At 34.8% G+C, this 25,537-nt stretch overlaps 1 protein-coding gene and 1 pseudogene across 8 annotated transcripts; both read right to left on the bottom strand.

The window, feature by feature from the left end:
* Positions 1–5,040: 5,040 nt before the first annotated feature.
* On the bottom strand, positions 5,041–6,339 carry LOC131016526 (ammonium transporter 1 member 1-like; annotated as a pseudogene).
* Positions 6,340–14,429: 8,090 nt separating this feature from the next.
* Positions 14,430–22,658, bottom strand: LOC131016523 (cleavage stimulating factor 64-like). Of its 8 annotated transcripts, none has more exons than XM_057945236.1 (12): positions 22,409–22,651; positions 21,587–21,654; positions 20,946–21,030; positions 17,619–17,690; positions 17,318–17,396; positions 16,799–16,973; positions 16,623–16,656; positions 16,231–16,475; positions 15,814–15,891; positions 15,548–15,583; positions 15,267–15,452; positions 14,430–14,807 (listed from the first exon to the last, which is right to left on the bottom strand). In XM_057945236.1, the coding sequence occupies exons 4-12, from the start codon at positions 17,656–17,658 to the stop codon at positions 14,742–14,744; spliced, it is 939 nt and encodes a 312-aa protein (XP_057801219.1). In that variant the 5' UTR covers positions 17,659–17,690; positions 20,946–21,030; positions 21,587–21,654; positions 22,409–22,651; the 3' UTR covers positions 14,430–14,741. The 8 variants fall into 8 exon arrangements, with proteins under 8 accessions (XP_057801219.1, XP_057801213.1, XP_057801216.1 ...); XM_057945230.1 differs by having other exon boundaries at positions 14,430–14,790; XM_057945233.1 differs by lacking the exon at positions 20,946–21,030 and having other exon boundaries at positions 14,430–14,790; positions 17,619–18,721; positions 22,409–22,658.
* Between the last annotated feature and the right edge of the window lie 2,879 nt (positions 22,659–25,537).

Raw genomic sequence — 25,537 nt, 5'->3', positions numbered from 1 at the left:
ATTGAGGGGTGGTACTGGGGTCAAATGGTACTGGGGTCAAATTCTCGACTATCACTAGCAATTATGAAGGCTGGTCATAGACGTGGTACGTTCTTAATCCTTTATGTGCAAATAATAATATTTACTATCTGAAAGCAAATCATTTCACCCAATCCTTCAACAAGTCAAGCAGAATTCACATTGCTGTAACAAAAACCATAACAAAGTATTTCACTCGTTCATGTGTAGAATAGGGTACTACAAGTCAGCAGAATTTACATTGCTGTAACAAAAACCATAACAAAACATTTCACTTGTTTATGTGTAGAATAGGGCAACTCAACAAGAACGTACTCAACAAGAACCATAACAAAATCATTTCACCTTCTCCACATTATAGACATAAACATTGTTTTTGTGTATAATAGGGTTATACACATAAACATTGTTAATATGGGATCCACCATTGTTAGCAGCACCATTCACCACTGGTTTTTCAACATGGGCTCCATCATTGTTAGCAGCACCATTCACTAATTTTTTGCTAAACAAAAGCTGAAAAACCTTTACCAAACCATTACTGATAAGCTGCACAAAAAATAATTTTCATAACATAAATAAAGCTCATAAATAACCAAGTATAAAAATCTAAGAAAGTTTGAGCTTACCAAACTCTGCAGTACAGTTGCACCATTGCTGTCTTACCAGCAGCTAAGCAAGCCTCTACTTTCTCAAAGAGGCCCAACTGCTGATCTAAAATCTGAGTCAAAGGCTCTACCAGAAATTGTTCTTGCCGAATAGTAAAAACCTGTAAACAGAACAAACAAAAATACCTAATTGCACATAATCAAACAAGAACTTTCAAGTGCTAAAAATGATAGTTACCACGAAGGCTATCATAAGTAGAAGGCTAATTGTATAATCATCCATTGTTTTTTCATGGACAAGTACAAACGACTTGTCAAACTTTTCAATTTGCTTTTGAGTTTGTGAAACATAGCCAGCACGAGTGTTCATCTTCGGAGGCTGATAAACCTACAATATATAATCAACAGTTTTATATAGAATGATCTTTAAATAGAAAATGCAAATTACCAACATTTAGTTAAAATCACTTGATGCTCTGTAACAAATGTGTTCAACTAGCTTTAATCATTTATGTGCAAATAATCTCCTCTAAAACTATTTCCCGTATATGTTCAACTAGCTTTAATCATTTTGTATGAATGTGATATCACAGTAAATCATTCATATTTCAACATAAATATGCAAATAAAAAAATATTTACTAAACATATGGATATCCGAAAGCAAATCATTTCACCCAATCCTTCAACAAGTCAGCAAAATTCACATTGCTGTAACAAAAACCATAACAAAGCATTTCAACAAGTCAGCAGAATTCACAATGTTGTAACAAAAATCATAACAAAGCATTTCACTCGTTCATGTGTAGAATAGGGTACTACAAGTCAGCAGAATTCACAATGTTGTACATAACAATGCATTTCACTCGTTTATGTGTAGAATAGGGTACTCAACAATAAGGTACTCAACAATATCCATAACAAAATTATTTCATCTTCTCCATATTATAGACAGTATAATAGGGTTATACAAATAAACATTGTCAACATGGGCTCCACCATTGTAAGCAGCACCAATCATGAGAATACCAAAAATCAAAATGACCAAATAACTTATATGAATTCCAAAACATGAATACTAGAATACCAAAAATCAAAATGAGCAAATGAGCAAAAAATCAAAATGTTAGATCGAGAAGAAGAATACCCAAACATGAATATCACAAATTCATTAAAATAACTTATAGCTTTATATTCATAACTCTAACTTATAGCTTTATATTCAAAACCCGGATGTGCAGATTACCTGAATACTAGAAGCAATTGGGCGATGAATTACAACAACTGTTGTTGGACTCGCAATGCGACATAGAGGCGATGAGTTGGTGAAAAACTGACGATGCATGGCAATACCTACTTAATTAAAATAGTAAAATAATTATATTTTTTAAAATATTATATTTAGAAAATAAAATTCTATAAGTTACTTATATTATTATATAAAATAGCTATAATAAAGATAGTTTCGTTAAAAATGAAGATGCAACTGTTTCATCTTATAATTGAAGGCTTATCAAATGAATGATCAAGATCTTGACAAAATCTTTTTATCCAATAATTATTACTTCCTATTTAAAATTTCCACCAAAATATCTAGATATTTTTCTTTCAAATTTTCTATTAGTCTTGAAAGAGTTTCTAAAACTTTTAATTACTTTTTACTGATTTGCATTTCACAACATAATTTTTGGAGGCATTAATTGACTGTAAATTCACAAACTATAAGTGAATTTTGGTATTTTTTAATATAAATATATAAATTTTAGCTCATTCTGAAATTTGCACTGAATTTTAATTTCGTCCAAATCCATATTAAAGATGTATAATATATACACATTATATTAAAATAATTTATAATACAAAATTTCTACTGAAATATATACAGTACTAAAATATATACATATGTATAGATACATACATATATATATATATAGTTAATATATAAAACTATCCACTTTCATATTGTAAAATTAAAATTGTCCACTAAGATAAAAATAATAAAAAGTGGCCAATTTTTGAACAAAAAGACGGAAATACCCCTCCCCTAAAAATAAAAATTTCTCTCAATTGTCGGATGCTCTCTCTCTCCCTTCTTCTCTCTCTCTCTCTCTCTCTCTAAATCTGCGAATTCTCTCTCTCTCATCCTCTCTCTCCACTCTCTTTCTCTCTCTTCTCTCTCAGCTCTCTGCCACCCCGTCGCCGCCCTCTGGCTGTCCGGCCCCATCTCCCTTCCTCCCTGACGCCTTCAGCCCGGCGGCCATCGACGAAGGGACTTCGACGCCGCGCCCCATTCCATCTCTGATCTGTTCACCCGCAGAAAACAGTGGCTGCATCGCCGCCGCCACTTCACCGGCCGCCACCGAACCTCCGTAACTCCTTCTTTTCTTCCCCTCGCGTATCCCCTTGTTCAGCCCCTTAACTCCGAAATCAATATCTCTGTTTCTAATTCTTTTCAGTAGTGATGAACTTAGGTGAATTATTCCATTGGGAACATTTAGATTAAGACTTAAGAGTAATAGTAATTATTGTGAGATGCCTATCTTTTGCGTCTTTTTACAAGACAAATGAAAAGGAAAAATTGTGTTTCTGTATGAGATAAACGAAGAAGCAAATAGAAGTAATAGCTTTGATGTGATGAATTAAGATTATAGAAAAACTACAGAAACAATGAAATTTACCGTCTGGACATTCTGCATGAGAGAGATCGAGTTTGCTGAAGAGCAAAATGAGAACTTTCTTTGCAGTTTGACAAATTTTGGGGATTTTTGTCTTAATTCCTTGAAAAAAAGTTTAGATCTGAGACGTCTGTGAATGATTTTCATTCTAAGATCTGTTGAGATTGTTGATTCGGAGATTGAATGCTGAGATTGTTGATTCGAAGGAATTGTTGTATTTTGATTGTAAATTGAATTGATTCGGATAATATTTTGTTGTATTTTGATTGTTGATTTAGAGGAATTGATGTATTTTGATGGTAGATTGAGTTGTTGTATTTTGGTGTTGTACAGCAATTTGATTGAGCTGTATAATTATTTTTTTAATTTTCTTAAATTCACAACCAAATTTATGAATTCACATCTTAATGTTTTTGAATTCACGACCACATCTATGAATTCACAACTTAACATTCTTGAATTCAAAATCAGATCTATTAATTCACAACTAAAACTCGAATTCACAATCAAAATAAATTCTAGTTTTAGTTGTGAATTCAAACTTTAAAAACTCAAATTCAAAACTACTTGAATTCACAACCAAAATAAATTATGGCTGTGAATTGAATTCTGGTTGTGAATTCACTAAAACTCGAATTCACAATCAAAATAAATTCTAGTTTTAGTTATGAATTCAAACTCTAAAAACTCAAATTCAAAACTACTTGAATTCACAACCAAAATAAATTATGGTTGTGAATTCGACTGGTTGTGAATTCACAACCAAAAAATTCTGGCTACGAATTAAATTTTGGTTGTAAATTCACAACCAAAAAATTCTTGTTGTGAATTCGACTGTGTAGGGTTTATGGTTTAGGGTATAGGGTTTAGAGTGGATTTAGGGTTTAGGGTTTAGAGTGGGTTTACGGTTTAGGGTTTAGGTTTTAGGGTTTAGGGTTTAGAGTGGATTTAGGGTTTAGGATTTAGAATGGGCTTGGGCTTGTGAATTCACAATCAAAAAATTCTTGTTGTGAGTTCGACTGTTTAAGGTTCAGGGTTTAGGGTTTATGGTTTAGAGTGAGTTTAGGGTTTAGGGTTTAGAGTGAGTTTAGGGTTTAGAGTGAGTTTAGGGTTTAAAGTGGATTTAGGATTTAGGGTTTAGGGTTTAGAGTGGGTTTACGGTTTAGGGTTTATGTTTTAGGGTTTAGAGTTTAGAGTGGATTTAGGGTTTAAGATTTAGAGTGGGCTTAGGCTTGTGAATTCACAATCAAAAAATTCTTGTTGTGAGTTCGACTGTTTAAGGTTTAGGGTTTATGGTTTAGAGTGAGTTTAGGGTTTAGATAGGGTTTAGGGTTTACGGTTGTGAATTAAATTTTCGTTGTGAATTCGACTGGTTTTGAATTCACAACCAAAAAATTCTTATTGTGAATTAAATTTAGGTTGTGAATTCACAACCAAAAAAACTTGGTTGTGAATTAAATTTTGATTGTGAATTCGACTGGTTGTGACTTCACAAACAAAAAATTCTGGTTGTGAATTCACAATTCACAGCCAGTGTGAATTCACAACCAAAAACTTTTGGTTGTGAATTCACACTGGTTGTGAATTGCGGGATTTTTTAAAGGGGAGATGTAAAGTAGATATTTTTTTAATTTTTAATGTGAAGGGTATTTTGGTAACAGTGGACATTTTTTAAGTTTTTTATTTTAGTGGACATTTTTTATTTTTACAATATGAAAGTGGCCATTTTAAAAATCCACTCCATATAAATAAATAGGGTAAATATCAGTTTTTGGACCATCGTTGGGGCGTTTTCTCAAAAATATCCCACCCTAAGCATATTTACAAAACAGTACCCATCGTTTCATTTTTTTTCTTATTTATGGCCCGCAAAAATAATCCGACAACTGGAATATGACGTGTTCCGGCCAAGTGCCATGTGGGTAATACACGTGGAATTAAAAAAAGAAAGAAAAAACCTCATGAAATCCACGTATAGCTGCAAAGTCTTCTTCCTTGAACAAAGACTATTTCAACCTTCCAAAAAGCGTTTCTTCTTCCTCCCATTCCTCCTAATTCAACCCACCGCCCATGACAGCCCGTATGGCCGCCCCGACTTGCCCTGGTACACCTTGTTCACATACTTCTCCGACGCGAACAGCGCCGTGAAGATCACCCCCCCCACGCGACACAGCCACTTTGCCGGCATATTACACTCGATTAGCACCAGCCAGCCACGAATCCGCACACCATCGCTGCCCACGGCTCCACCACCGAGCACCCTGCCGTGATCGCCTCGAATCCGCCTAGAAGTCGGTTGTAGATGTCTGTAACGTTCCAGTGACAGAGAGGATCCCTTTTCCGAATAACATCGTCAGCGCCGCCGTTCAACCGGCTAGAGTGGTGGCAACTGTCGTTCTCCCAACGGCAAACCACTGGACGTAGTAGCTTCTAGTAGCATAGGGGATTAGGATTTTGTTGGATGAACCGGGATTTCACCCTTACCACCCGAACCATAAAAGGAAGGTTCCTAAAACTACTATAGAAGCACTATGGCGACGAATTTGTTTCTCTCAGAGATTAAGCCGGAGGTGATGCCAGCGGCTGCGATGGCGAAGGCCCCTGGTAGAGGAAGTTGCTGTAGTCGAAGGTGTCGGTGGACATCTTTGAGGCCGAAGAAGTGGCGACCAATGAAGCCGTTAGAGGGGGCACCGAAGGCGAATGCGAATCTTAAGAGGTAGTAGAAGATGTTGGTGAGCATGATGTTCATGGTGTTCTTGGCACGAATGGAGCCGGCACACAGCATGAGGCGAGCTGCATGGAGAAGACGAGGTAAGCTGAGAAGATGAGGTACGTGGTGTCAATGGCGAAGCCGGTGTCGAGGAACTTGTCGGAGACGGTGTCAAACTCACCGCAGTAGGTTGAAATCATTTTTGAAAAAGAAAGAAGAGCTTTGCAGCTATACGTGGATTTCATGAGGTTTTTTCTTTTTCTTTTTTTAATTCCATGTGTATTACTCACATGGCACTTGGCCGGAACACGTCATATTCCGATTACCGAATTATTTTTGCGGGCCATAAATAAGAAAAATATGAAACGATGGGTACTGTTTTGCAAATATGCTTAGGGCGGGATATTTTTGAGAAAACGCTCAAACGATGGACCAAAAACTGATATTTACCCAAATAAATATGACATTAGCAATTAAAAAAAAGGGTAACATGGACTTTTACTCTCAGCCGATCAACACCTTAATAACCTCAAATCCGTATTAATTCGCTTCCCCAAAATTGCAACGACTATAAATATGAGAAATAGTACAGAAACATCACTTTCTCATATCAATTCATGGAAGATGCAAAAAAGATAATTATAATATTCAACGAGTTTGAGATAATCGCTAGTGATTTTGTGGGGAAAAAAAAGGTATGAACAATAAACCATTATTATTTTAATAGGCATTTATCTTATATTGTCAAATAAAATTCTGAATAGATCTTGTATTAACGTATATGATCCAAAAGAATTTGTGTGGTGGTATTCGTAGACCACTACACATTTATTAGTTCATGAACAATGCATCAATTGTGATTATAATTTAATCACAATTCTAAATTTGATGTGTTTATACACATTTTACATATACTTTTATGGGATCCCAATGAGCAAGTAGTGTTAATATTTCACATGAATAATGTATTTATTTTAATTCTTTTTGTAGATTAATACTATTTGAAAGTTTATAATATTCACATGAACAATTTGAACATATGCATTAACAATTAGGTTTTTGATTTGCTGGTGCACATAAACAGAGCAGCTATGAGGACGACGCAAGTGCTTAGCCGTGGTATTGGGCGGTGAGAAATGTCGCGATCCATCTTTCCCCTTGATACACCAATATCCGTGTGTCTGTTCCGCTGAATTTCCTTACGGAGCTCTTCCCTCTGATCTTCGGATGAGTGTTCTTCGTTGTCGGAAACCTCGTTCTGCTCAATCTCCTGTGCATGCTCTCTCAGTTCTATTTCTAGACTCCTCAGTTAGCTCTTAAGGAACGATACTTTTTCTTTTAGCTTGGTGTTCTCCCTTTGAGCACCCCTGCTGCGCTGCGGGGTGGTGCCACTGGTGGAATCACCCACATCCTCAATTTGGACACTGTTAGTGATAAACTTTTTCTTGTTTTTTCCCTTCCCTTCTTCATTGTTCTCCATTCCCCTTTGCGTGATTGGTTTTGATATGTTAGGCATTTCACATTCTCTTTCCTGAGCAGGCACGGTGGTGGCTTTCTTATGTATCACTCGTTCTTCTTCCCTTGGTGCAATTGGCGCGATAGGAGGGAGCGGTGTTCCCGTCAGTTGGCGGATTGTGGCATAGTTAAGCATTGCTAACATCTGTTCAGTAATTGTGATGTTGAGAAGTCCCGGTGTGGAGGTGGGCATTACGCTGGCATGCGCTGACGTTTCGATCAAAGATTGCGCTCTCCCCGGAGTGGTCATGGCGAGTCCCGGAGCTGGATTGTTGAAAGTAGTAAATCCCGGTGGAGTGAATTCGGATAAGTTAATCCCCTGAGTCGAAGGAATCCCAGCCTTCCCATTTCCTGAATCTTCCGCGACCATGTCGAAGTTCTTGGTTAGATCCCGATGAGGATCGTCAGTTCCCATGATCGGTACCTGAAGTGTAAGAATGTTAGGACATGTAAATATAAGCAGTTATTACTGCGCAGAGATTCATGCGCAGGCGTCCTGCGCGGCCTTATTTCTTCGTCCCTTATGATTACTGATTGTGATAGTGGGACCCGTAAAACCCTAGGGAAACCCTGAAAGAATCCTCGAAATAAAAAATTCATGGAGGCCCACGAACTTCAGCCCATAATATGACCTAAGATTAAATGTACGGATTTATGCAAGATAAAAGTTACGTAAAAAACTCTTCATCATGAATATTCATGAAGAACATCAAGTCTTTTTGGGAAATAAACCCAGAAAAAGCATCGCCGCATCCCATCTCCAAAATGAACAAGTGTTATTATGAGGATAAAAGCCACAATCACATAGCAACCATCACCACAGGCAACAAACGTTAGTTAACCATGATATCGAGAAAGAAAAAGATTTGATTACCCTGTAATTGCGTACCAACAGAGAACTCACTATGACTCCACTACATAAATATCACTTCTTAGAAGTGTTAAACATAGATATTACCTTTATCCCTGTTGTAGTTTACACACCAAATTTAAAAACAGAGCATGCATAGGAGATCTCTAAACGAACTACACTCAGGATACCACAGACGAAGATCTCCAAACCGAGATTCGTTCACGAAGAACTCGAAGAGTCACGAGAAAAGCCATTTCAAGGGAACATATCAAAAATCACATAATTTCTCTACCCTCAAAACACATTTAGTAACAAAAATTTTCCCATATTACCATCCCTAAAACTTCTCATGCAAAAATTTCAAAAAGAACTTCAGATTTGAGCGCATACCAGTAGATCTATCCTCAAGACATGTCCAAACAACACAAATCCTTATCAAGAACAAGCAAGATCACGAAGAACAGGGCACAAAAACCTATCTAAACTCACGCCTCAGCATAGCATTTCCCACAGACGGCGCCAGTTGGTGAAGCATAGATTCATCAACATCCCGAAAAGTTAATAAATAAGTGAAAGATTAAAATCTGAAGTGCCAAAATCCAATTATCACTTTTGCGTTCTTCAATAAGTAAATTCTCTCAATATAAGAACTTTCTGGAGTACAAGTATGGAGTGATATAACTTCAAAATCCTGATCCTCTATTCTATTACAGATGTGATATTTATAAGGAACAAAGGTAGAAGGACATCATCGTCTTTTCCATCTTGGCACGTGTTCAGCATACGCGGTGTACTCCCAGTGTCATTGTCATAGATGATTGTCCTTACTCTAACGGCCTTGCAACTTTTACTTTTATCAGAGGGTAGTTGGGTGCTCTCATCTGCGCTAGTGTCTTCAGGTGATCTGAAGAAGGGTTGTGGTCTGCGCAGGAGGTCCTTGCTTACTCGGCAGTCCTCTGGTGGTTGCACTAGTATTTCATGAGCTACGCGGATGATAAATAGGCTGCGTGGGTTAATCTCGTTGACCTGCGCAGTCTTCGAGGTAAATTCTTCCCCACACTTTTGGTCTTCGTTCTTTTATCTGCTCAGTTAGTTTTCCAATTCATATAATAAGGATTATAATAAAAACATTAGTAAGATATAAAGGGTACGTCGAATCCTGCGCTGATGAGGATCTTACCCCTCATCAGCTATGATATTTTATTTTCATCACATACCATTTTAATTTTCATTTGTCTTCGATTTTCTCTCTCTAACAATTATTTTCTCTTTCTAACTAAAAGTTACTCTCTCCGTCCGACGAATCTTGATGCAATTTCCTTTTTTAACTGTCCCACGAATCTTGAAACATTTTTAAATATGGTCAGAAGTAGCCCGTTAATTACACTTTTCTACTTTATCAATTTTGAACTTTATCATTTTTCTACTTTATTATCTACACACTTCTATTTTATCACTTTTCTACTTTATTACCTACACACTTAAAACACTAATATTCAACTCTTTAATTCCCGTGCCGAAAAAAATTGCATCAAGATTCATGGGACGGAGGGAGCATCTCTTTAATTTATTAGCTCAATTATCCAAACACTTTGATAGCTTATAAGCTCTTAGATCATCTCCAATGCATTGGTGCTTAGGGGGTGTCTTAGAAGGTTGTCCCCATCTAAGACACACCCCTCTCCAATGCATTGTGTCTTAGATGGGTGCTTAGATCCCCATTTCCACAAAATTCACATTTCTACACTTTTATTTTTAAAATTCATATTTTATTAAAATTAAAATTCTACATTAAAATAATTTAAAGACATAATTTAAATACAATAAATAAAAATAAAAATTACAATAATTTCTTAGGGCTCAATCGGACCAAAACGAGACCAAATGTGCTCCTTCAAGTCCAAAGTGAGGCGAGCATGCATCTCCGTGTCTCGCATGGATGCTTGTCGTGCAACAAATGCACGAAAATCCGGCGGAGCACCGGCACGAGGTTGAGATGCGGCGCTACTCGAAGCTTCGTCGGCGTCTTCTTCCCACTGTGTTGCGTGCTCGCCTTCGTCTTCGATGATCATGTTGTGCAAAATGATGCACGTGAACATGATGTCGCTCATCTCCTCCTTGCTCCAAAGACGTGATGGGCCTTTGACGATTGCCCAACGAGGTTGAAGGACCCCTAAGCACGATTTAAAGTAATCCGCATGCAAACGTAGAGCGCCGGCTTCACGGTCCCGATGAATGTAGGCCTTCTTTGCCACTCTTCGTCGCTGCCGACGAGGTTGCGCATCTGGATCATCAATAGCTTGAACAATTTGATTAAATTCTTGCACAAGATTGGAAAATTCTTGAGCACGTCGCTCATCCTCGTGGCTTGATGAAGATGAAGACATTTCATATAGAGAATTTTTGATGTGGAGATTATTTGTAGGTAATAAAATGATTGGAATTAAGTTGGGATATATATAGCTAGGTAAAGTGAAAAAAAAAATATTAAAATCTCACAATACCGTTGGCTTCCAACGGACGAATTTTTAAAAAATAAAAATAAAAAAATTCAAACGGCTCAATATTTCAAAAAAAATAGAATTTCGAATTTTTTTTTTTTAAATGGGGCGCGTCCTCCGGACGCGCCAACCATTTCTTCTCTTCGCCCCGGGTATCCGCCAAGACACGGCCTCGCATCAGCTCGGTTCTCCAACGCAGGCTGTAGTTTGGCGCACCGGATCGAGGCTCCCTTCGATCCCCCGGTTGGAGATGCTCTTAGGAAACTAAATCTTATAAGCTCTTGAAACATCTTCTAATTGTTCCAAATTCTCTTTTAATATTTTATGGGTCGAAACTCTGCTTACATATAAATTTCATAAGACATTTAAATTAGATCAACTTCAAATAAATATTACATTTTTCACTTTACACAACAATTTCATTAAATTCTCTATTTTAGTAAAAAGAAAATCATGAAATAAAAAATACAATAAATAATTTCATAAATTTATATTTTCATAGATTTCTGTCGAATTTCGACGGGTTAATTACTAGTATAATTGTAAAAATGAAATAACATGTAGATATATATGCTACATTTGGCATAAATACCTTTATCTAAATCAATCATAGCTATGCGACGGGGTGAACGAAATGAAATAGGCGATTTGCCTGAAGTATGGATCAAATGGTGAATGAGTAAAACGGATATTGAAAATAATAAATGTAATTATAAGAGATAGTTTGTGTACCTTTGTTTACATTTGTTCATTGATTAAAAATCAATTTCTTGCCCGGAGAAATATAAATTATAACTAGCACACTCGCCTGTGTAATACACGGCGAACATAGTTTTGTATCAAAATTAAACGATGTAGTGTATATATCGGCTAAGCAATTAGGGGTTAATGTCTGAAATCGAAGGTTTTGGGTTCGAACCCACTGTGGCGCGGTCTTTAAATTTCTTTATTTAATCATGTTAATTTATCAAAAAATATATATTTAAATGATGTATCAATAAATAAAAAAATAAATATTAAATATAGTTAGAATATAAGTAAATGTAAATTATTTTTTCTTAAAAAATAAAATAATCTATATCAATTACTCAGTAAAATCCTTAATTTTATTTTATAATTTTCAAAAGTATCATTTTTAATTTTGAGTGAATTTTGAAAATAGCCACTTTTATATAGTAAAAATAAATTTTACCCACTAATATAAAAACTTTAAAAAATACCCACATTTACCATTTTACCCTTGCATATAAAATTTTACAAATACCCACGAATTCACAACCAGTGAATTCACAACCAAAATAAATTTTGGTTGTGAATTCAAGCTTTAAAACTCGAATTCACAACTGAATAACAAGTATTGGTTGTGAATTCAAGTTTTAAAGTTTGAATTCACAACTATAAATAGTGTTAGTTGTGAATTCGCGTGAATTCACAACCCACACTATTTCAATTTGTGAATTCATAATCGATAAAACTTGAATTCACAACCAACATTTTTTCAAGTTGTGAATTCACAACCAATTAAACTTGAATTCACAATCAACACTAATCAACACTATTTCAATTGTGAATTCACAACCAACGCCGATAATTCAGTTATGAATTCATAAACTTTGTTGTGAATTCAAGAACATTTGCACAAAATTGAGCGATTTTCATCAATTTCTTCAATCTGTGATCCAATATACTTAGTATTCAATCAAAGCAAAGCTTATACAGAAAATTTATTACATTTCCTTTCTTGAAACGAAATACATCGCTTGTAAACATAAAAAATCCCCAAAATAAGAAAAATTTAAAAAAGCCCCAAGTTCATCTCAAACTAGGGCTCGATTTCCCCAAATCAGGAAACTAAATCACCAGAGACTTCGGCCTCTGCAGATCCGGGGCGGCGCGGCGCTGAGACGGCGGCGTGGTGAAGGACGGGGCGGCGCGGCCGAGGCCAGGCTCCGCTGGACGCGATCGAAAGCAGAAATCGAGAGAGATCGAGAGAGAGAGAGAAATCGGCGCCGGCTGAGATTCGACGGCGGCGTCATGGACGAAGGCGTCGACCGTTCGCCGGAGTTCGGAAGAGCAACAGCGGTGATTTCAGATTTAAGGGAAAACTAGGGCTTTCTTCATTTTTCCTCATCTCCGTTGAATTCACATTCCGCCGCCGTCCTCGTCGCCGCGAGATCTACGTCGTCTGGCGCGGCCCCTCCCGCCACCGCCGTACTCCAGTTCGCCGCGCATCTGACTGCATAATCCTCCTCAGATACAAGCATCCAACAAACCGCAGCAACACAAAGCAGCACAACATCCTTTCCAGAATCCATCGCCTCTGGATTGAGTTTCTATCGGCGGATCATTCGTCGGAAAATCAGCAGGCGGCGGCGGCAGCGGCAGCGGCGCCGGGTAATGAAGAGAGAGCGAGAGCGGAGAGAGAGCGAGAAGAGAAGAGAGATAGGATTAAGATTTCAGTCTTTTCACCCATTTATATAAAGGGGTATTTCAGTCTTTTTGCATAAAAAGTGGGTAAAATTTTATGCTTTTATTCTAGTGGGTAAAATTTATTTTTGCTATATGAAAGTGGGTACTTTTATATATTGACACTTTTTAATTTTCCACCTATTTGATGGAAAACTTTGTTTTCTTCCCTAAAATTATAGAATAAACACATCTTAAAATTTTAAAGTATAATAACTTATTTGTTTTAAATTCATATTTGATCATTTTTATACCAAATTAAAGATCTTCCATTTATCTTTAATTTAAGATATATATATTGAACATTTTTTTAAAATAAAATTTGATTTTTTAAAAAAAATAAAAAAAATATGAAAAAGAGAATATGAGAGAGTGAGTGTATATAAAAAAGTGAAAGAAACCGTATGATGAAAGAGGAGAAAGGAGAGAGAAAACATATAGGATTTGTTGAGTATAGGAGAGAGAAAACATATAAGATTTGTTGAGTATCCCTATTTTATGGGATTTGTTGAATTTTGTAAATAACCTTAACATGATTATTTAATTGTCATTTTGCCACAAACTGTGTTTTCATATAATAAATAGATATTTAATTCAACGAGGTGAATAAAAACAACGCAAAAATCAGTATATTTTGATAATATTTACCTGGAACAATAGTTTCAGTTCGTCGCAAATGAGCCATATCTGATACAAGGAGAACAAATTAAACTAAACACGTTTTGCATCAAACGTAATAAAACTTGAAATCTATGTTTCTAAAATTAATCCTTTTACTTAATTTGAGAGATCTAATTGTAAAAACTAAAAATGAATTGAATTCATTAATAAAACATACGTTCGGACGTTCATAACCTTTATCGTGCATGTAAAATCAAACATTGTTCAATATCGATATTTTGAAAATGTATATAACCTGTAATCGAACATAATTTCAATTCATAAAAATGGTATTCAATTCATAAAAAACATTTTTCAATATCGAGTAAGACGGATGTCAGAGAATTACAACAGATTTTTCAGTGTCAAAGAAACAACAAAAACATGCATTACTCTTGCCAAATCAATGGCATTAAAGTGGATATGAAGAATAACCCAAAATTTCTTTTCATTTCAATGATGTGTTCATCCCAATACAAGAACAAGCTCACAACGCTACATGAATGGTACAACTCTCGTGCATCTAGTGTACACCTAACAATACTTTACATTGTAAAGTTGACAGTAAACAATTGCAATTCCCTTCTAAACACATTGGAAGAAGGATGTATAAAGCTTCTGCTATTTCTAGAACTAAAAAGGTTGAACTATGTAACCTGCCGGAGCATCTGTTGAAGTTGCATTACTTGTTGTTGCTGATCTGGTGGCAGCATACTTAGCTGCTCTGGCGTCAGATTTAGCAGTTGCTGAAGCACGGAAGGATCCAAGTCGAGGGGAAGTTGCATCTGTAAAGAATGAAAATCTAGTTGACAATCAGATCAAGCTCTCTAAAGAAGAAATTCATTAAAGACATCATACTTATTATAAATGCGAAATTTCAAAACCAGAGATGTTCTGGTGGATTTCACTTAATCCTTCTAGAATGTAGTCATAATCATATTCCGTTAAAGAATCTTTCTTTTTCAGCAGATGGAGTTCTATTCAAACTATACATTTGAAAGTCAAATTTTTATGAAGTTCTCATCTATTAGATCAAGATCTCGTAAAGTTTTTTCATCTTCAAATGAAAGATATTTGAAATAAAAACATGATGAAGATGGAATTTCAATCAAAATAAACATTAACAAATCCAAAGTAGGTAAACAATGAAGATACAAATTTGTAAGTTTCACACATTATGTCTACAAGCAAGTACGAGAAATATGACACACAATTCCAAAAGGAATAAATCAGAAAGATATGTCTTGCGGAATTTAACTACCTGAGTAGCTTGCTTCCCAGTGTATGGAGTTTCTTCTGTTCTCGGAGGTTGTCTTCCTGGAAAAGGCAGCGAACCCATTTGCATTTTGTTTTGTGGAAGTGGGGGTAGCCCAGAAAGAGTTTGAGAATTTTGCACCAAAGGCTGTACTGGTTGGCTCAAAGCTTGCCGAATATTGGGCATCTGCAACTGAATGGTTTAAAAAAATCAAATATACTAACTTAAACATAATAGCTTGTAGCAAAACCTAGCAATCAATGACAAACTGTGTGAAGTGAACATACCATTTGAGGTGACACTACCCCAAGCATAATCTCAACCTGCATTGAAGTCGAACAGAAAGTTGATCAACATAAATAATGGTATACAAATAATGAACTGAAGTAGAAAAAAGAAATAAAAATTCTCAGGTAAAACTTAGAGATTGAGAAATGTAATTGACTATGTTCATTAGATGGATGCTTAGTAGGTATTTAACAAAAAACTTAATAGAAGATAACTACAAAGAGCTCACAAAATATTCATAAAACTATCAAGGGCTGATAAGAACCTGGAAAATAGCTTTTGGCAAGTTGGGGATGGCGAGCAATAGTTTCCGGGCTTGTTCCTTATTTTGCGTAGCCAGTGCCTGTCAACACCATATGACTGCATAAGATCATAAATTTCCCAAATTGACCTCTATAAAAATAAATTCCAACTATTTCTATAGAATATTAGCCATTTCACTTTTCAAAGTTATTTGGCGTACTTGGGTCTTGTATCTTCACATCTTAAGGAACATGCGTACATTTAGGAAACACATATTTATAGTCACAAAATCACTTCTACTTTCATCTAAGATTGGCTTGCTTATTTATTTTGCTTTGACTCTCTTTGAGAAAAATAAAAGGGAAAAAAAAAATCTTTATGCACCCAATTATGAAGTTGGTCCAATTAAATGTCGGGTAAGTTGTGTTTAGAGCCTTACCTTAAATTCAGACAAAACCTCAGTCAGCTGAATCCTTGACATTTTGGCCAAGTGGCGAGTCAAAGGATCAGTGCCTAACAAGGACGAGTTCTGTAATCCGATCTGATTTGGTATGCTAGCAGTCTGCACCGATCCAAGAGCTCCTGCCATGACACTTGCAGCAGCTGTAGCAACTGAATCACCAACCGGCTGATGAAGACTGGGATGCCCAAGGACTGCTTGACCCCCAAATTGTTTTGGAGCATCTGCATTGCATTGCAGGCATTGTGCAGATACACTTAATACTAGAGAATTGAAATGGAGAATCTTAGCCGAAAAGAAAAGTGACTTCCTAACAGCCCATCTTTATACAAAAATAATGAAATAATACAAAATCAAAATATTTTAGTTACCAACATTCGAGACAACACCAGGACCACCACGCCCCTGCAAGAAAAACAACCGGCAAAAAGTTTAAGAGGGAATCAGCAAGTTCTGTTCTGTCTCAACAACACATGGGTTAACATTGATTAAAAGTACAACATGATAAGCCTATATACTCACACAAAAAGATAAATAAACTGTTTACCTGTTCCCGGTTCCTGTCAGCATTCTTGTCATTTTCAGCGAAGTCAACTCTTAGCTGACGACCGTTTATCTCATAACCCTGAAGATTACGACGAGCACTCAGAGCTGTCTCTTCATCCTTGTACTCACAGAACCCATAACCCTTTGGTTTTCCAGTTTCTCTATCAGTAACTAATCTGAGATGGAAAACAGGATCAACAAAGTAAAATTCAATCAAATAGCTTCTGCGAAATTCGAAAAACATAACATTTACATTGAGATATGAACATCAAGAACATTAGTTACTCTTTAAGTTATTGACAAAAGTTTCCACGAAATCATATAGATGTGGGTCTTGGCAATGTCGAAATCAGAAGAAATTGGCGATGTCATGGCAGATAATAGCTATTCAGGACCTTGTCCAATTATACATCACAATAGGCAACATTCAATTGTAATTATTATTAACATAAACGCACAGCCACATAACATCACAAAACCATCAGTCAATCAAGTTAACCTAAACATGAATTGAACTCACCTGAAGGAAACAACCGGGCCAACCTCCTCGCATATTTGAATGAGTTGCTCTTCAGTAGCATCATACGGTATGTTCCCAACTGCAAACAGACACAACAATTAATTTATCTGAAAGTCTAACTCCGATCCCTATCAGTATCGAAAGAGAATTGCAATTTAAAAGTGAATTTCCCAATCAAGAAACCAAATCTCGAGTATAAATCAAAGCAATTTCGAAATGAAGACTGTGGCTTTACCAAAATCAAACCACCGACACGGTGTCTATAGATAATAGAAGAATAGATAAATGAGAAAACACTAACCAAAAACACAGCGATGCTGAGATTGTGCATTAGCGGCCATGAAAGAAATCGTTGTCCCAAAACAAACTGAAGCTGCAGCCACGATTAGGATTCAGCGTCAGCCACTTCGCCTTTATATAGTACTCCACCAATTGCGTAGCTAATTCTACGAACCGCGCTTCGCCCAGCGCTTATTTATTCACCCAAAACGACGTTTGAAACAAGTATTCTTCTACTATTCTAATTGTTTTCCAGTTGGTATCTATTAGATGCCGATAATAAATTTCAAATCAAATTAACAAATAGAGTAGATTGAGGATTTGAGATGGGGTGAAATCTTGATTCTAGTTACCAGTTTTATTTATTTACAAATTGGAATTTGGAGAGGGTGTGATTTATGGAGAGATCAAGAGGGTGTTTGTGTTAGTGTTGGCGCCCTCCATAGATTTTCCTACTCCTGCTTGGATTCGTCAATAATATTTATAAACAATTATAGACTAATAAGGCAATATTTAGGGGAAATAAGATAGGAGATTTGGGCTTTCCTGACTTCAATATGTACTGGGCTTTCTAGTTTCTAAATTTGTTGAGCTATCTAATTTTATATTTTTAGAAGGGTTAATTACGTCAAAATTGAAGAATTTTGGACTGATTTTTAATTTTTTCATAAACTTTATTTGTTGTCTGCAATTCCATCAATTTAATGAATCGTTCAATTTTTTCACACTTTTAAGCTCCGATGAAGTATCGAGCTGACATTGCGCCTATGTGGTGGTCAGTTTTAACCTGGGTTTTAAAAAGCCCGAGGCGCACGAGGCACAAACATGCCTCGGAGCCTAGGCGCAGGGCTTTAAGCGCAGGCGCGGGCTTTTCGTAGGCGAGGCGCAGTAAAGCCTAAAAAATTCTAATATATTTACCTACATTATATTTTATACCAAAAACACAACTTAAAACCACAAATAGTACTTAAACACACATATACTTAATCCAAAACACACAAATACTTAATCCAAAACACACAAATACTTAAGTTTTAAAATACGCAAGTCTAAAAGTAAGATCAAATATCAAATAAGTAATCAATAATCATCATCCTCAAGTCCATCATCCTCAAATCCATCATCCTGAAATTAAAAAAATAAAATTTATTCAATTATAAATTTATAATATCAATCAAAACTGAAATTATAAAAAACAACTTAAAAAACTGAATTTAGTTAACTACAATATTGAAAGTTGAAACTGAAATTAAAGAAACTAAGTAAAGCCTACCAAACTAAACTAAAGAAATTAACAAAACTCACCTGGAGGCTGGCGGCGGCGGACGGCTGGGGCTGGCGGCGGCGGCGGCGGACGGCTGGCAGCGGCACCGGCTGGCTGGCAGCGCCAGTAGGTGAGCAAAGGGGGGGAAGGACGCAGAGGAGAGAAGAGAGGAGAAAGGGAGGCTGCTGTGTTATGTTTTAATTTCAAAAAAAAGTGTAACTAGTTAAAACCCTAAACCTAATTCTACAAAAGGCGTGCGCCTTAGGGAATGCACGCCTGGGCGCGCTTTTAGCGCTTTTCTGCGCCTCTGCTGCGCCTCTTGTAGGCTGCAGCGCCTGCATTAAAAAAGTCCACCCCCCCTGGGCGCGCTTTTTTAAACCCAGGTTTTAACCTAACTTTAAACAACCGTTATCTTTAGATTACCGCTTATACGAAACACTAAACAACCGTTAGTGTAATAGACAACGGTATATTGAGCTATGCATAATGCTTACAACCGTTATCTATAGTGTATTAGATAACAGTTTTGTGCATAAATACATAACGATTGTGTAACGTTGTCTATAATAGTGATAGATAAGGGTTCGTGACGTTACCATAGATTATTTCCACTGTTATTTAATGTATTTCAATTTTTAATATTTTATTATAGTTAACGGAAATTTTTTAAATATATAATGGTATATACTGTTATCTTTGTTGAAATATGTAACGGTTCTTTGTTCTCATGTATAACAGTTTTACCGTTATATTTGTTACAATACGTAATGGTTTTTTATTCTAAAATTCATTCTTAATGATTCTAAAATCCGATGTTAATGATTCTAAAAATCGTTATGTATTCATAATATGTATATATTACAATTTTTTAAAAAAAATCCCTAAATTTCCCTAATATCCATGGCTCAAAGTAAATTAAACAAGTGATTATCTAGCATGGGTTATAAATATCAGTCTCAACTAATATAAATGCAATATCCTCCAGCAATGGAAACTATTTTAAGATCAAGATCCTTGAGGCTCTTAGCAGATAGAATGCACAGGAAAAGACAACAGTTGTGAGTACCAAAAATATGTTAAAGGCTACCTTAACTCATCTTTAGCAGCTAATTGAACATCATCGTCATCCTTCTTTTCAGTTGAAGGCTTTATCACAGAACAACTAGCATATTCTGGTTTCTCAAGGGCAAGTGACAGCAAGTCACTCGATTGAGATGATAATAACTCGTATTTATTTAGTAGATACTCAATAAATATAAATTTTTCATGTGTGGATATCTGATCTGTTATTTTGTCTTGTAAAATTTGATTAGAATTTTACTGTAAAATGCTAATGACAGTCTTCTTAGTGTGAAGTAGTTTGAATATAGCTTAATAGCATTGTCCTTTACTTTTATGCATTTGCCCAAGTATATCACTTATTCTCCTGCCCAATAATGAATACTTAATAACACTTAATCATTTTCTACATTTATATTTAGTCTCCATCTTCTTTTTCACGGATTTTTTATGAAGTAATGGGGGCCTACTTTTCCTTTGTCAGTTTATTTTATTTTCCTAGCTTTCTTACAAGGAATCTTAACTATGTATTTTCCTAGCTTTCTTGTAAGTTTATTTTCTATCATTATACAAGTTAATTAATTTTCACTATTAAATGTATTTTCACCACAAAAATAAAAAAGTTAAATAGAATCACGAAAATTATTAGTGATATATATTTTATGGTCATTAATCAACCAGAAATTAATGCCTAAATTCTGCATTTATGTTATAGACCAGATTCCTAAGCATCTAATATTACTTTTTTCTGCAGCTTTAGATAAACATTTTCCTTTTTTGTATTATGTTGTTCTTTTAAAATATTATTACGTGTAATATAATAAGTTAATATTATGTTTCAACATACTTTATATCCTAGAATTTAAGTTAATTACTTAATAAATATATGAATTAAAACTACAATCTTCAGGGATTATTTAATCAAATACTGTATCTATAAATAAAAAAAATACAGCTAATCTGTATAGTAATATTATTATTAGAGTTGGATCTAAGATTTTCCTCTCAAACCTTAACTAAGTATACCTTGAACTGCTTAGTTTACGTATGCTAAGCCTCGCTCAATTCCAATAAGTTTTACCATGGATTAGAGTTTCTCACATTAGACACCCTGCCAAGACCAAAAACAGCATGAGAGCCCAAGTTTAACCTCTCAGTAGACGAGCTTAACGAACGACTTTATCTTTGAAATTTTAACTATAGGTACGTTCTACACGAGTACTAGTAATATGAAAAGTTTCAGCCATACCCAACAAGATTAGCCCTATTTTTCAGTCCCAAAATACCCTATTTGAAACTAGTTTAGATATTTCGTTTCAAGATGTCATTTTTGAACGAGTATATCTTCAAGACCATTTTGAATTCCAATATGAACATAAATCATCATAACACTTAACAAATAAGTACTATAGCAGGTTAATGTTAACAGAAACAGATTAAAAAAAAAAAACAAAGTCTAAGCATGAAAACTAAGGACACCAAAACACATAGTACAAATAATTGGCTCCAAGTCATCGCCACAGCAACAAATGGAATGGAACAAGCCATTCCCCAACCTACTCTCCATAACCACTACCTAGATACATGCTTATCTATAGTATTTACATAAGAATGGGTGACGGTTGAACCATAGTGCAAAAATAAAAGCAAGAGTACAAGAAACTCGCCTTGAAGCTTATATCTTTGTTACTCTAGCACCAATCAAGCTGGTGTTCACCGGGTTGGAATATATATCCTACATAAAACAGAGCTCATATATAAGTTCAAAGGTCTTGTGTTCGATTAATGGTCTTAAAATATTGCTAAGCAATAATATATAGCCTACATACATTTGGTGATAAAAAAAATAAAAAATAATAATAAAGGAAGCAGGTGATAATTTGAATAATGGTCAATTATGAAAACCTTCCCTTACTGATTCAAATAGAACCCTTTATCATGGTTAGAATTCATGATGTTAGGAAGCCTAGAAACACAAACTGGTGTTTAAATTTTCCATAATGCTAATGCGCTGCTATCATATTAGTTGTTCCAATTTTATGTAAAAACTCAACCAAGGTAATCAAACCATATCTGCAACTAAATTATAGGAGTCTAAAAGATCAGAAATTGCATAGTAATCTTAATGGAAAGGAAAAGAATTGTAGAAACATAATTACGCTAACAAAACGAGACTTGACGCATGCAATAAACGAAGATTCAGAAGTCATCAAACAAAACACAGAGATTCAGGAACAGCGGCAGTGACATTATCCACGAATTAAAGCAATGAATATCAAAACTTTGGCCCCAAGAAAAATAAAGCAACACACGAATTTGTTGGCCAAATATCACTTCATTTATACAGATTCTACAGCAATATATAACATTTCTCAACCTGAAGCTTCTGACACATAATAAGGAAATTAAGTTAATGTTTACGGTAAATAATTTAAATGGTGGTGGATCTAAAATAACTTCTAAAACACCCGAATAGCCTACCATCTTACCTTTTGTTGGAAACGGCTGCTGCAGCGGAGTCGCCGGACGGAGGCACAGAGGCCAGAGGAGGCGGGGCGCGGGAAAGAATAGGTGTGGGCGGGGCGAGCCGGCGAGGGCTGGGCGGCGCACTGCTGCTGTGGGAGGAGGCGGGGGCGGCAGCGACCGGCGGCTGCAGAGAGAGAGTGAAAAGGAAAAGGGCGGAGAGAGAGCGAACGGTGGTGAGAAGAGAAATCAGAAACCCAATTTTTTATGTTTACTAATAGTACTAATAAATTGTATTTATATTATTTATTTTATTAAAAGTAATTTACTTGTAGACGTAAATGAAGTCCACAACGATAAACGATTTATACACTTTTTATTTGCAATTAAATTTTGATGCAAAAATGCAAGCGTATTTTTAATTTTTTATATAAAAGTTTTAGGAGTTATGGCCAAAAAATACATGAACTTTGAAAAAAATTGCAATTTTCACCTAAACTTTCAATTAAGCCCCAAAATACATGAATTTATATTTTTGTTGTAATTTTCACATAAGTTTGACTTTCAACGAAATTAGAGCTTAATTGACAGTCGAAATCAAGCCAAATATATTAATTTTTGCCTTCTTAGATCTCCGAGCTTCTAAACACTCATCATCATTAGAAGTTAGACCAACATCATGTGAATTTCCGACTGTCAATTAAACTCTAATTTCGTTGAAAGTCAAACTAAGGTGAAAATTGCAACAAAAATATAAATTCATGTATTTTGAGGCTTAATTGAAAGTTCAGGTAAAAATTGCAACTTTATTCAAAGTTCGTGTATTTTTTTGCTATAACCCCAAAGTTTTATTGGATTAAATTAATTAATATGTGATACCCGATCACTACAAAACTCATCTTAGATTTCGATTTTTTGATAATCGGGTATTTTATCATCGATTGAGCATCACCTTATACCTATTTTTATACCCATAATAAAAAAAAATTGTTTTTGTTCAGTTTTTTAATTTCTAATTTTATATTTCTATCTATTTTTTAATTAATAAATTAACTATAAAAATAAGAAAATAAAACTGGATATACCCGATACGCAATATCCGCTATCCCTATAAAACTAATACTTAATACCGACCCAAGTAATAATTTTTTGAGTATTGGGTCAGTATTATGTATAACTGCTAATATCCAATTCGTCGTCGCTACCAAATTTAATTAGTTATAATTTAAAATTAATTTAATGTAATTTTAAAAGAATTATATAGGACTAAATGAGATTTCATTTAATGTAATTTAAAGTCTTTAATGTGATTTTTTTTATATTAAATTAAAGTTTTCTTTAAAATAATTGTTTTTTTTACTTGTTAAAATAATTATTTATTCCTATTAGATTTCTCTGACATTGGAGTATTGTGCTTCAATAGTTATACTATTTATATTATCATACATTAATATTTTAAAATTATAATTCAAACTTATGGTCTATAATTTTAATATTAAGATACTATTATAATATTGTAATTCCTTGATTTTAACATTTATTTACAATGATTATTAATGAAATTGTCAATCAGAACAATTCACTCATATTGAGTTGTCAGACTATTTGCTTACGCGTCATTTAGACTTCTTTTTTGGGACTAGAAATTGTTGATCACAACTCTAAACTTTTGGATCTCGAACTTATCCATCGGGCCATTAATTATATATATAGGGGCGCGCTCCAGTGAGACCCCCTATTTTTCGTGTAACATGAGTACAATGAATAAGACATATAATACTAATGAACAAAACATATATCTAATGAACAAGATGTATATACTGATGAAAAATAAAATTAAAAAAATTCGTAATGAATAAGACATATATACTGATGAACAGAGCCGTATATACTGATGAACAATGCATTATATACTGATGAATAACAAAATTTAAAATATTCTGTTCCCTCTAGGATTCGAACCCTGCGAAAAAAAATCACCCTCCAGATACAATATCAGCCATAGGATTGATAAAATAAACGCACCAGATCGTGCCCTAGATCTCATTAAAATTAGGGGGTCTCATTGGAGCGGCCCCCTATATATATATATATAGGGGGCGGTTATTCAATAAACCACCCTTATTTTAAGAATTACGAACCAGCAAAAATGCATGAATTTTATGTATAACACGCATGAATAAACTGTATAAAGGCATGAATTGCGAAAAATAATTTTTTGCTACCTATGGGATTCGAACTCAGGACCATGAATTTATCCAACAAGGTGATGAATCAACCGTAGATCTTGATGATCTAAGGACTAAAAATGGTTCCTAATTTATATTTTAAGAAGCGTTCTTATTTTAGCATTCCCCTATATATATATATATATATATATATATATATATATATATATAGGGAGAGGTTCAAATAAGAACCACTAATTAAAATTAGAACGGAGAACCATTTTAAGCCATTCGATCATCAAGATCTACGGTGGATGCATCATCTTGGTGGATGAATGCAGATCCTGGGTTCGAATCCTGAAGGCAACAAAAAATTTATTTTTTTCGGATGCATTAAATTTAACAATGAATGCATTAATTTATATAGCAGATGCATTAATTTTAATGGTTCTTATGTTCTCACGATAATTATGATTCTCACTATAACCGCACCCTATATATATATATATATATAACTCTATCTATATTGTTCTTGATGATCTAATAAAATCATATCATTGGAAGCTACACTTTCTAACACACCATTGCATTAAAAGATGAAATTACCCATGATGGGATAAAGAAAAGCACAAGAGACAAATCTATCTATCTATATATTATTAAATAGGATGCATGTTGAAGCTACCACAACAATTCTCACTCCTAGGTGGCATCCTCATACCCTCTCATTCTTATTTTTCTTAATTCTATATTTTATTCATTAATTCTTTATTTTATTTCATATTTTTAATGATAGTTATCTTACCCTAATGCAAGCACCTTGCATTTAAAACATAATACTATATCTTTATTCCATTCCTTTTTTACTTCTTAATTCTACATTTTGCATTTTATTTAATTTATTTTTTATTTCATATTATATATTATATTTATAATGTGAATAATATTAATCTTAATTATTCTTAACAATCATTTACAAATGATGAA

The sequence above is a fragment of the Salvia miltiorrhiza genome, chromosome 3 (assembly GCF_028751815.1).
Source record: "Salvia miltiorrhiza cultivar Shanhuang (shh) chromosome 3, IMPLAD_Smil_shh, whole genome shotgun sequence".
NCBI lineage: Eukaryota > Viridiplantae > Streptophyta > Magnoliopsida > Lamiales > Lamiaceae > Salvia > Salvia miltiorrhiza.
Note: the sequence above shows the minus strand (reverse complement) of the source record. Positions and strands in the feature narration are given on the sequence as shown.